The sequence below is a fragment of the Scleropages formosus genome, chromosome 17 (genome assembly GCF_900964775.1).
Source record: "Scleropages formosus chromosome 17, fSclFor1.1, whole genome shotgun sequence".
Taxonomy (NCBI): Eukaryota; Metazoa; Chordata; class Actinopteri; order Osteoglossiformes; family Osteoglossidae; genus Scleropages; species Scleropages formosus.
The window spans coordinates 3,086,868-3,098,958 of NC_041822.1; the positions used below are offsets into that span (position 1 = coordinate 3,086,868).

The 12,091-nt window shown below is 40.8% G+C and overlaps 2 protein-coding genes across 2 annotated transcripts; both read left to right on the forward strand.

Annotated features, from left to right (window-relative positions):
* Positions 1 to 418: 418 nt before the first annotated feature.
* LOC108938956 (kinesin-like protein KIF24) lies at positions 419 to 2,224 on the forward strand. The gene is made up of 3 exons (XM_029259704.1): positions 419 to 603; positions 1,273 to 1,339; positions 1,436 to 2,224. Exon 3 carries the CDS (start codon positions 1,487 to 1,489, stop codon positions 2,222 to 2,224), a length of 738 nt encoding a protein of 245 aa, XP_029115537.1. The 5' UTR covers positions 419 to 603; positions 1,273 to 1,339; positions 1,436 to 1,486.
* A 1,274-nt stretch (positions 2,225 to 3,498) lies between these two features.
* LOC108938955 (kinesin-like protein KIF24) lies at positions 3,499 to 10,912 on the forward strand. The gene is made up of 10 exons (XM_018759984.2): positions 3,499 to 3,680; positions 3,834 to 3,921; positions 4,171 to 4,292; positions 4,517 to 4,622; positions 4,726 to 4,797; positions 6,222 to 6,331; positions 6,594 to 8,713; positions 9,173 to 9,671; positions 10,066 to 10,159; positions 10,519 to 10,912. Exons 1-10 carry the CDS (start codon positions 3,499 to 3,501, stop codon positions 10,642 to 10,644), a joined length of 3,519 nt encoding a protein of 1,172 aa, XP_018615500.2. The 3' UTR covers positions 10,645 to 10,912.
* The last annotated feature ends 1,179 nt before the right edge of the window (positions 10,913 to 12,091 follow it).

Sequence of the window (12,091 nt, forward strand, 5' to 3'; positions counted from 1 at the left end):
CAGTTTTTAACAAAACTTCTTCAATGGGTTATGTAATAATAAGAATAATGTGTCGAAATACTGTTAGACTAACTGTGGTTTGGGGCATATATAATATTTAGGAATAAGCTTCGAGAATGTCAAACAAAATAGCACCTTTGAGAAATTCAATGATACCCATCTAATACAATCAGTTTTACTTTTAAAAAGGCCTGTTCTGTGTTTCTGTTTGTGCTCGTCGATGCATCGTACATTACGACACATACATCTAACCTTCAGGTTTTTTTAGTTTATCCCGCCCTCCATCCTGTGCCGAAGAGGAGTGCTGATTGGATTGTCCTTCTTGTCACTCAAGGGAAACTCTACAACCCCATTGGCTTGAATCTTCAGCGGGAATAAAAGCGCGTTGCTCGAACCGTTTCCCGTCGCCAAGGAAGCTGTTCGTGTGCGGAGCTACAGTGTTTACTAGACCAAGCACATCATGCGGATGGTTGAAAAAATGGTTTTTTTGGGGGATTTTAACGATAGCGTGGACTGACTAGGCTGAAAATGTACACAGCTGTTGTTACCTCAGTCAACTTGACAAGCTTCCCAGTTGAATTTACAAACTAGGTAGGTAGCCTGGTAGGTATTTAGTTTTCTTTTTGCGCCCTAGCAACGGCAGCGCGAGCGCCAGTTAACTTACATTACATGATGTATTAATGTAGCAGACGTTTTTCGTCAAAGCGACGTAACGTACATAGAAAAGCAATGTGTTCATAACGAAAGAGAGACTTAGTCTAAAGATGCGTGATTCTTATTTTCTTCCACCATGATGATGATGAACCATCAATGATCATGTTTATCACACGAGTAGCTGCATAACTGCCGAATATCCACGATATCTGATCACCTTCCTAGTATATATTTTTTTGAGATATAATTGCGTGAAGCTTATTCGGGCATGTTCTTAAAGTTATAGTACATGAACATTTACACCTGAACTTAAGAGATCATCATGATGGGCAAAGTGAGTCTGGAAGAGAGAGATGAGTTTTAAGACCCTTTTCAAATGCAGACAGGGATTCAGCAGTTCTGAGTGAGAGGGGGAGGTTGTTCCACCACAAAGGAGCCTACTTATTTGTTTACTTACCCTAGATGCCTCCAAAGTGCCTGGTGTAGCTGAACTTCAAGCAGATGGTTTATTTCGGTCATTCATTGGATACAACCCAAAGAGCCGATGAACATTTGGAATAGCCCAGTTGTTCGGATCTTGCCTTCTCTAGTGGACTAACAGGCTGTACTATTTGTCAGAGCTGTTGGTGTGCGTGAGGCTGCAGCAAGAAGTGAGTCATCTTTAAGAACAGAACGCCGGGTCCGAGTAAGTAGCACTAGAAATTCTTTGAAGCTCATTGAACTTGTGCTACACTTACAGTACAACAGTTGTTGCTTGGTAACGCAATCTTGACATTTTCAGGGTCCCTGGGGAGTGTTTTGTGTCTGAGGTCATTGTGGGGTGGAAGGGAAGATGACCTCCTTCCTGTACGAGTGCTTACGTGAGGTTGGATTGCAGCGCTATTATGCGCAGTTCAGCAGCCTTGGCCTCAGTCACCCTGCCCAGCTGTCAAAGCTCACAATGAGCGATTACCCCCAACTGGGGGTACATCCCATGGAGGACCGGACTCGGCTTTTCTACCTGGTGCAGGTTATGAAAGCCCTTGATGAAGAGCAAAATGATGAATGTGAAGATCATGGCGATTATGACGAAGAGCGAGGGGTAATGGATTTTCCTACTGCTCCACGAAGACGGTTATATTTTGGCCCCTCGTCTCCAGAGTCTCAGCTTGACATTCTCGCTGAAGATTGCAAAACCAACACATCTGTAGATGAGAGTCACACAATGAGATATGCTGCCCAGAGAGACAAGGAGGCAGGTAGTTGTCACACTCCTGTTATGACAGCGAACCAGAGGCGCAAGGCTTGCACTTCCACGGAGACTCCCAAGAGCACCTCCTGCATTAACCGGGCCGCTATGGGACGCCACATCTATAAAGACGGCGAAACACCCCAGAACAGAAAAACAAAGAAACAGGCTGGATGCCTGAAAGAAATGCACAGGAAGGTTCTGATGCAACAGCAGTCTGCTCCAGTGTACAAGGTGAAACACAGTCAAGGTTACAACTATGGTTTGCCAAACTCCTCTCCAGTTTCCTCTACAAGGTATCCCATGTTCTTCTTTGGACATCTTTCGGAATGCACTGAATAATAATTTATAAGCAGTCAGAGTACATCTACATTTATTTAGCAGACACTTTTCTCCAATGAGACTTCCAACGAACTCTATGTAGTGTTATCAGCCCACACACCTTATTCACCAAGGTGATTTACACTGCTAGATACACTACTTACACTGAGTCACTCATCCATACATCAGTGGAACAAGCTCTCTCTGTCACTCACACACTATGGGTGAACCTTTGGACTGTGGAAGGAAACCAGAGCACACAGAAGAAGCCCACACAGAGACCATGCAAACTCCACACAGACTGAGTGGGGATCAAACCCATGTCCTCTTGCTCCACCCAAGCACTGTGAGACAGCAGTGCTACTCACTGTGCCACCCATAGCAATAACATTTATGTAAGGCACTGGAAAATTAGTCTTGGCAGTACAATAATTTCTGTGTAGATGTATTATTAATTCACTTCCTTAAGTGCCATGTTGCGTCGCATGTTGGTATTCTTCTTGCTTTGTGTGCTTGTTAGGGTGGCTAGGTGTGGCAGAGTGGAGTTCGAAAGGATTCGGGTGTGTGTGAGGAAGAGACCACTGAGCTGTTCAGAGGAGAGGAGAGGGGAGGCTGATGTTGTTGTGGCTCAACACAGAGACTGTGTATTGATCAGTGAGAAAAAAGAAGCGGTGGACCTCAGTCAGTATGTTCTGCAGGTAAATGAGATGTATTGTCTGCCTCTCATGTACTGCATACATTATCCTTCTCCAGAAATAATTATTCCCTGCTAGACAATCCTGTGGCATAGGGTTTCATCAATGCAGTGTGATACTTCTTGATGTATTATATGCAGCATATACTGCCTAGCATTGATATCATTAGCCACGAAAGGTATGGGTGTGGAATTACCTGCGTAGTAGTTGAATGAATGTTCTTTGGGCCAAACATGAACTATAACTTTAATTATACTCTCCTGTCATTACAAAGCTGTATGTGCATAATAAATTAGTGCCTGTTCTTTCTTTACCCCCAAAGCATGAATTTTATTATGATGAAGTTTTTAGTGAAGCTTGCACGAATGAGGATGTGTATCTGACGACTGCCCGCCCTCTGATCCAGCACATATTCGCAGGGTATGCAAATGGTTCATTGTAAGGAACATGCGTGCTCTCCTGAATTTTTATTTATTTATTTTTGTTCCATTTGTAGGATCTATGTTTCTTTGATTGTTTTCACAATAAGTTCTATGTATTTACAGGGGAAAAGCCACGTGTTTTGCGTATGGCCAGACAGGTGCAGGGAAGACATACACCATGCTGGGGTCACCACAGAGACCAGGGCTGTATGCCTTGGCAGGTCGTGACATCTTTGCACAACTTGGGCAGTCTCTTTCTGAACCAAGTGTAACCAAACTTCCTGAAGCTCCCCTTGTCTTCCTTAGCTTCTTCGAGATTTACTGTGGACAGTTATATGACCTATTAGATCACAGAAAACGGTAAGAAAGTATCCTCCATCTCTGGCAGTGGTGTGGAGTTCTAAGAATGAAATATATATAATTTTTTTTTTTTTTTTTTTTTTTTAAAGAACATTTTTAAAAATATTTTCCTTTTTTTCTTCAAATTTGTCGTTGCTGTATCTGTCTGATTAGGTTGTTTGCCCGAGAAGATCAACACCATGTGGTCCAAATTGTAGGATTGAGGGAGGTGATGGTGGATTGTGTAGATAACCTGCTGGAGGTGAGTCTGTACTGTTGCTTTATCTTCACATTCTTGCAGCATTCTATTCCCCCCAAGCGGTTCACTTTTCTTTTTTTCTTTAAACATAGTAAATTGCAGTTCCGTGTATTTCTCAAGGATACAGCAAGTATATACTGTATGTCCTAAACAGTTTGGTGATGAGCATTTTTCCTTTTTAATATGGTGTCTTTCCTGTTTTCTGTGTCTTCATAACTGGTTGGATTCCCTCCTCTTTTCATTGCTGAGCAGGTAATCTCCTGTGGCAGCCGGGAGAGACGCCAAGGTGCAAGTGGTGTAAATTGTGACTCTTCGCGTTCCCATGCCCTACTACAGATCCACCTTAGGGACTCCAAGCATCAGCTAATTGGCAGGTCTGGGTATCATCAATACACGCTTCTTTATTTCTTTTACTAAGGAATTTTAATGTCACAAATCCAGAGTCAGCAAGAGGCTTGACTCAAGACTCAGGGTGGTGTGTAGATACTGAATGATATATATATTTTTTTTTTTCTTCATTAAGTTTTTAAATAGATGATGTACAATTGTGAATGAGCACGGTGTTTTTACTGAGACATTATTCTGCTACGAATTATAGGATCTCCTTCGTAGACCTAGCAGGCAGCGAAAGGGCGGCCGACACCAGAAAGCCAGACAGACAGAATCGTATAGAGGGAGCAGAGATCAACCAGAGCCTTCTAGCGGTAAATCGAAAATGCTTTCATACGTATGCTGTTTATAGAACTGAACATATTACACCTGTAGATTAGTTAAATGTACACTTTACTTTGAATATGTTTGTTCTAGCTTAAGGAGTGTATTCGAGCTTTGGACCAAGAGCATATGCACCCACCATTCAGGCAGAGCAAACTTACACAGGTAACAACCCTCATGTCTAGTATTTAGATGTATAATTGCATTATACAGTATGCAGTTAATGAACATTTGTCTTTGTGTGTGTGTGTGTGTGTGTGTGTGTGTGTGTGTGTGTGTGTGTGTGTGTATATATACACTTGGTCCCCAACTTGCTAACTTAATTTTGATGTTGTTGGTTTTGTTACTTGAAAAGTTTGTAGGTTCACTGTAACACAGAGCAGGCAAGGGCTCCTCATCAGTTCTGGATGATTCTATATCCGGCTGCTCCTGTAATGTATGGCAGCAGTAATGGTGCTATTGGAAATAAGTGGCTCTACTTCTGAGAATCGCATGTCTGTCTGTATTTCTGTGTTTGCTGGTTAAATGCAAATTTATTTGCCATGAGATTTACATAACATCAGAGAATAGCGTCTGCTGAACAAATAAATGTAAACTATGGGGCTTTTTGGACAGAGCAGAACAGTGGACAGACCATCTCTCTATCTCTCTTAACCAGGGTGGCTCCTGTATGCACTTGGACCCTGATATTTATTTATAACACATTGTAAATAAGAAAGCACAGTAATGAACCTTGCCCAGAGCAGGACCATGGTGTTTGTGCTCATCTGTGGGTGTTTGCTCTTTTGTTTTTTTGTACCCCACACATTGCATGAAATTCAGTAACATGCAATGAAAGCATAATAAGAACTGAAATAATAATTTTAACAAATTGAAAAAACAATGCAAGCTGTATGTTATTTACCTTGAAGCACAGACAGCTGTACATCACTTTTGAACCGGAGGTGTTACGTGGAGGTGGAGGATGATGGAGAGGCAGTGCTTCAGTGACAGCTCAGAACTGGGAGATTTAGAAGCAATAGGATCATCTAGAGCTTGTTTGCCAGCTGTTTGCTTCTCCACTCTTTAAAGGCTGCATTTCCTAAACATGATTACTATCTGCCGGTAGTTCGGGTGAAGCTTTGGTGTTGCATTTGAATTGATAGACTAGTTCTCTTTATGAAAAATAAATACTTAACTTTTCTCTGTTATGAATTTTAATTACTCAAAAGTTCGTGAAGGACTCACTTTATACAGGTGGTCCCTGACTTACGATGGGGTCACATTCTGCGAAACCCATCGTATGACGAAAATGCTGTAAGTTCAAAATAACATTTAGTACACCTAATACACACCTGCGTGACAGACTGGGAGATGCGGATCACTGCCACTGCCCAGCATCGCAAGAGAGTATAGCTTCGCATATTGCTTGCCTGGGAAAAAATCAAAATTTGAAGTACGGTTTCTACTGAATGTCTATCACCAGCTCCCCATCGTAAAGTCAAAAAATTGTAAGTTGAACCACCCATGTCGGGGACCACCTGTAATATACACACTTATGTACAATACAATTTACCACTAAATTTCATCTTATGTGTGATTTGTTTTAGGTCCTGAAAGATTCTTTTATTGGGAATTCAAAAACATGCATGATAGCTAATATTTCTCCCAGTCACCTGGCTACAGAGCATACCCTCAATACCTTGCGATATGCTGACCGGTAAGGTTCCTACAAAAACATGCTTGAAATTTATCATTCTTGCTATTAAAACCCTATTTAAGTGCTAGCTTTCTTTGTTTTAACTAAATATTAAAATTTTTAATCTTATAGAATTGTGTTATAAGCCACACTATTTTCATTGAATGGGTAGCAGTAATATCCACTGGTTTTGTTACTTGGTTGATGAGAGAATTTGTCAGTGTGAAGTGCTTTGGAATTAATTTTCACAAGTCATTCTCAGTGGTGTTACTTCCCCAAACAGGGTTAAAGAACTGAAAAAGGGAAACACAAACCTGTTGAATCCTCCCACAGCAAATAGTAAATATTCAGATGGTCCTTCCCCAAAACTCTCTAAAAACAAGATGGAAAAGAGCCCCTTGAAAAAAGTAAGGTCAGGGGGATACACCACAGGCATAGATGATTGTTTTCCAGCATCTTCTCCATTGAGGATAGAATTTCCCTTTGCTGATGCCCTTCTCTGCTCAACTCCTAAATTTGCAACAGAAGAAAAACATCATGAACAAAAAGGAGAAGTTTTTCTAGATCACACTACGCCTGTGAGAGGGACACTAAGAAATGGGATGAGTAAGCACTCTAAAGAATTGGGAAAGAGATGGGTAGCAAAGGGTACAAAAAATAATGTGGGACACTATCTCAAAGGCTCAGCTAAGAATGCAGAACAGGCCACAAAACAGTCAGGAGAACACGAGGTACAGGAAAGTATTTGCTGGAAGAAACTTGAGCAGCGTTTTCTGCTGGAGGAAAAGTTTCCTGGTGAGAGGGATGTCCATGACATTATCAAGACAAAGAAAGACAAACTCATGGACAAGAGAGAAAAAAACCAAAACCAAGACCAAGACAGATGGGAGGAATATCAGAAAGTGAGACAGAAGGAAGAGACAGAGGCAGTGAAACATCTGAGAAGATATCATCAACAACTGCAGAAGCTTCCATATCCTCCTGCTTCACTCTCAGGCAGACTGGTTCAGCAGACTTTAGCAGATCTGGTAGGAATGAATAAATGTGTAGTACAAAGCCAAGCAGTGAATCGGGGCACTGCTATTCACACTTCCCCCAAGATCACACCTGTGGTTTGGGTAGGTGAAGATAAAGACCCCACCAATAATCTTTGTAAAGACCGTTTAGAAACGGATAAAGTTTGGTGCAGTAGGAGTAGTAGACAAACCATTATGACTGTATGGGAAACTAAAGATTGTCTTTCCAGAGGTGTAATACCTGAACAAATCCTGTCCAGAAGAGAAGAAAGTGCTGAAGTGACTGGCAGCAGTCAGGAGAGTTCGAGCAGTTATCAACTTGATTTTTCAGGATATGCTGGTACGCGAGAAATGTTGGAACAGAATGGACTGTTTGCGTCCAGATGGGCAATGCTCCAAGGGAAAATGGAAAGGCTAGATGTAGACAAACAGGAGAGTGGGGGAGCGCAGGTGCCAACCATCTGTAGGACTGTAGATGACTTAACATTTGAGAGGCTCCAGCTGCCAGCAAGAGAGGAATCTGATTCCTGGGAAGGAGAGGGTGAAGGAATGGTACAGAGCAACACTTATGGATTGTCAAAATGGAGCATAGAAGAGGAATGCAATGGAGCGTGGAACACCTGTGATTTGTCAGAAAGCAGCAATGGCAGCTCTAATGTACTAGCCGAGAAGCCTTTATCTTCATTTATTTACAAAACACTCCTTAATCCAGAAGATCATGGTAATGTATCCCTTGACCACGAAGCAGTCAGTCATGGTGTCCAGGATGGACTATGCACCAGAGATCTCCATGACACCTCTGATATTCCATCTTACCCTTTACTGAGGGGCAATATTAACAGTCATGAACCTTCATGTTCATGTAGCTCTGATAAGGTACAGATAGCTGGGTGGATGAAAGGGATCCAGTGTATAGCTTCTGCACAGGGAGTGGAAACTGGCCCTTTGTTCTCCAGTGAGGTGTTCCCACTAGGCCAAGCGTCATCTGAAGCAGATGCTTATGGATCACCTGATGCAGAGACAGAGAAAGGATCTCAAGAATTGAAAGAAATTAAGGGAGATGCATATTCAAGGGCCCCATTAAATATACCTCAGATAACTTCAGACAACTCAACAGACACCTCTACCTGCAGCAACACTACTATGGGCCCTCTCTCCATCTCACTGTTAGATGTTGAAAGACAAGCAGCCACTGATTCCATCTTTCAGCACGACTGCAGTCCACTTTGCAATTCTGTGAGAGAACGAAAAGAAGAAGGGGTTGAAGAAGAAGCGCCTCTATTTTTCTCAGACGCTGCAAGGGGTGTTAATTACTCTAAAAGTGCTGTAAAATTGAAGGGTCAGACACGACATCAGTGGAGCTTTATGGATCCCTCACTCTTGAACGGTGAGTTTAATGTAAAACCCTAGGAGATTCTTGGGTTTTATATAAATACAGGTGGTCCCCGACTTAACGATGGTTCGGCTTATGATTTTTCATCTTCATGATGGTGCACTAGTGATAGACATTCAGTAGAAACTTTACTTTGAATTTTGAATTTAGATTCCCCTCCGGGCAGTGATCCACATCTCCCAGTCTGTCAGACAGAGATGTGTATTAGGTGTACTAAATGTATTTTCGACTTTTTATTGGTTTCACAGAATGTAACCCCATTGTAAATCGGACACCACCTGTATAGTGTAATACTAGAAAAATAGATTTCTATACCATCATGTGCCTAATTTCGTGTTGCAGCATAAATAGCGTTTTGCAGAAGTAAATATTTTTTTTTTTTTTTTTTTTTTTTTTTTTTTTTTGACTCAAGCAAATAATTCTCCTTTAACATGATTCCCTTTCCCTTTCCAGGTAACTCCTTGGAGACTGCTGCTCAGCATGGTGGGAAAGTGCACAGTGATCCCACTGTCTGTATTGGAGTTACCCACAAGCAAGATTACAGTCCTGCAAAAAAAGTCCAGGTTGACCTATGTAGAGAAATGGTAGCTCTAGAGTTTGCGCAAGATGTTGACCTGTTAAAGCAGCATGCTGCCACTTCAATAGACGGGTTCCCATGTGCAGGCTCCCCTGGGGCAAGTGGAAATGTAGGAAAGGTGAGCAACTGGGACTCCAGCAATGCAGTACATATCTCAGGAGTAGGTCTGGAGAAGCTCGTGTCTGATACTTCAAGTAGGAAGGCAGTCCTAGCAGATCAAGTTTTGAAAGATGGATGTCTAGAGGAGCCTCTCCACAGCCCCAGGCAGGACTCAGCTTGGCTCAGCTGTGCTGCATCCTCACATTCTGAGAGCATCATGTCTGCAGCAGAGCCAAACACTGCCCTTTTATGCAAGACTAAACTGGGCGAAGCACGGTACGTAACTGATGTACTTCTTTTTCAAAACACAATTAGGAAAAATAGTGAAGCCTGCCATTCAAATATACTGTACAATCAGATTCGCATTTGCTTATCACGAGAAACATGCAATTAGTAAAGTTAATGAATATTCAATATATTAGTAATTGAATGGAAAAATTGCTATAGGAATTACTCAGAACAAAGAAAAGTTGTTTTTTTTTTTTTTTTTTTAAAAAGTGGGCATTGAGGATTTTCCGTGTGAAATTTTCTACATTTGGAAGTGTACAGTGAAAAAGCCAAATTTCTGGTACACTGGGAGACATTTAAGCATTTCCAATATACTCCCAGCAAAATAAAATGTGCCCAGTAGCCTCTATGATCGCTTGTTTTTCTTTTCTTTTCTCGCTAGGAGATTTGTGGTCCAGGCCCACTGCGAACAGCTCGCAAAGATGGAATTGCTGTGCCGGAGAGAGGAAGCATTGTTAAGCATGCAGCCAAACATGGTAAGAGTCCGCACCCCCCTCAGCTCACTCACAAAGAGTAAATGTGTAGTTCCAAAACAAAGTGCCATGTGAGATTCAGCCACAGTGAGAATTTTTTTTTTTTTACTGAACTTCAGTTCATTATTAGGCGAAACTTGGACAAACAAGGATGTTGGTTGCAGTGGTCAGATTGATTGCGCAACATTCATGTCCTTGAAATTTCATTAGGCTCTTACTGTACTGTTATGGTTGCAAAAGTTTTTACCCCATTCGCACAAATTAAAAAGCTTATATTAACACTATTTCTAATAACTTTGAAGTAATGCAGTGTGTCATTTCGAGCAGTTGTTGAAATGATTTGTGTTGTGGTCCTCTTTTAGGACTTCAATGACTATGTGTTGATGCTTGAAGAGATCATGGAGCTGCAGTCCCAGTGTGTGCACAGCATGAGACTCCAGTTGGATCTCTACCTCACCTCCAGGGCTCAGCCGTCACACACCGCATGACACATGTAACACCAACATTACCCTATAACCTTTTGACTAACACACTGGAGTACTTCTGGAGTAGCTCTGTCCAAAATGGGGGAAAAAAAAATGGTATATTAACTGCATAGCCAAGACTTGGTTTGGTTATTACTGGTTGGCTCTGCCAGCTATCACCATTGGTACTCTACATGTTTCTGTGCAACAATCAATGTTGCCACAATGTTTATGACAAGAGCACAATGTTTATAAAGGTCTGACAGATTATAGCATTGCACTAATTTACATATTGGACCGCTTTTTTTGTAACAGTTTGTAAAAGTTGCTTTCTTGGAATTTTGAACAAGTGTCAATCATGTCACTCAATAAATAACATTCTGTGACACATCTTCACTATCCTCATTTTCTTGTATTTATTATATCTTTTGTATAAATTAAATCTAAAATTATGGTGTCAAGTAGACTAAATAAATAGAAAACAAAAATGCCATAGTCATAAGTATTATTTAACTGTTAACTTTGTAAGTTCTCTTGAGAAATGGTATTTTCACATTTATACAACTCGGTATATACTTTTTAGTGGAGTAGTTCTAAATACCTTTATCAAGGAAGGGTACAGCAGTATGAGCAGGGATTTGAAACTGTATCCTTTGATTTCAATGGCTCTTAGTACTACTCTACCCACTGCCCCAGATCGTTATACCATTAATTTTTACATTTATCTGACACAGTTTTCCAATGTGAACAGTTCACCCATTCATACGGAAGAAAATTTCTGCTAGAGCAGTAAAAATTACATTAAAACTTTTTTGGTGTCAAATACCGCTCATAAAATGTGACCAGTATAACATGTGATGACTTCCACGGCTATGGGACATTCTTCATATAGAATTTGAGTGTTAGTGTAATGTTAATTGGTTGCCGGCAGCAATGCAAGCAGGCTGCAGCTGGAAGGGAGAAAGCATGTATTCGGAACATGTGAGTCTGGCAGGAACTTACCCAAGAATAATACGGAAACTATGAAATGTAAGCAAATGTCTTAATTCCACTCCATATTTTTGAACCTTGTGAGTACTAAAATACATAAGCTACTATATTTAAAACTACCAATTAATTATATACTGGTTAGCTGCTTGACTAGTTCAAAATCGATTACAGGGTTTATTTTACTAGTGCATACACTGAAAAAAATGGAAAATAGCTCTACTGAAAATACTAAAACAATCCATTTATAATCGACTTAATACATGTATGTTTGAGATGAGAACATAATTATATTGCATAAAGTCCAAGTGAAATGCAACAGTCATCATAAAGAGATATGATCACGCTGCAGTAAAAATGCTCCAATCTATTTAGATTTCTAACAGTGTTCACTCAACATGATTTTCACTGCTTGTTCAATTTGCTTTATTAAAATTAGTTAGTGCAACAATTCTTTTGCATTTTGTCTCTACTTAATTTCATT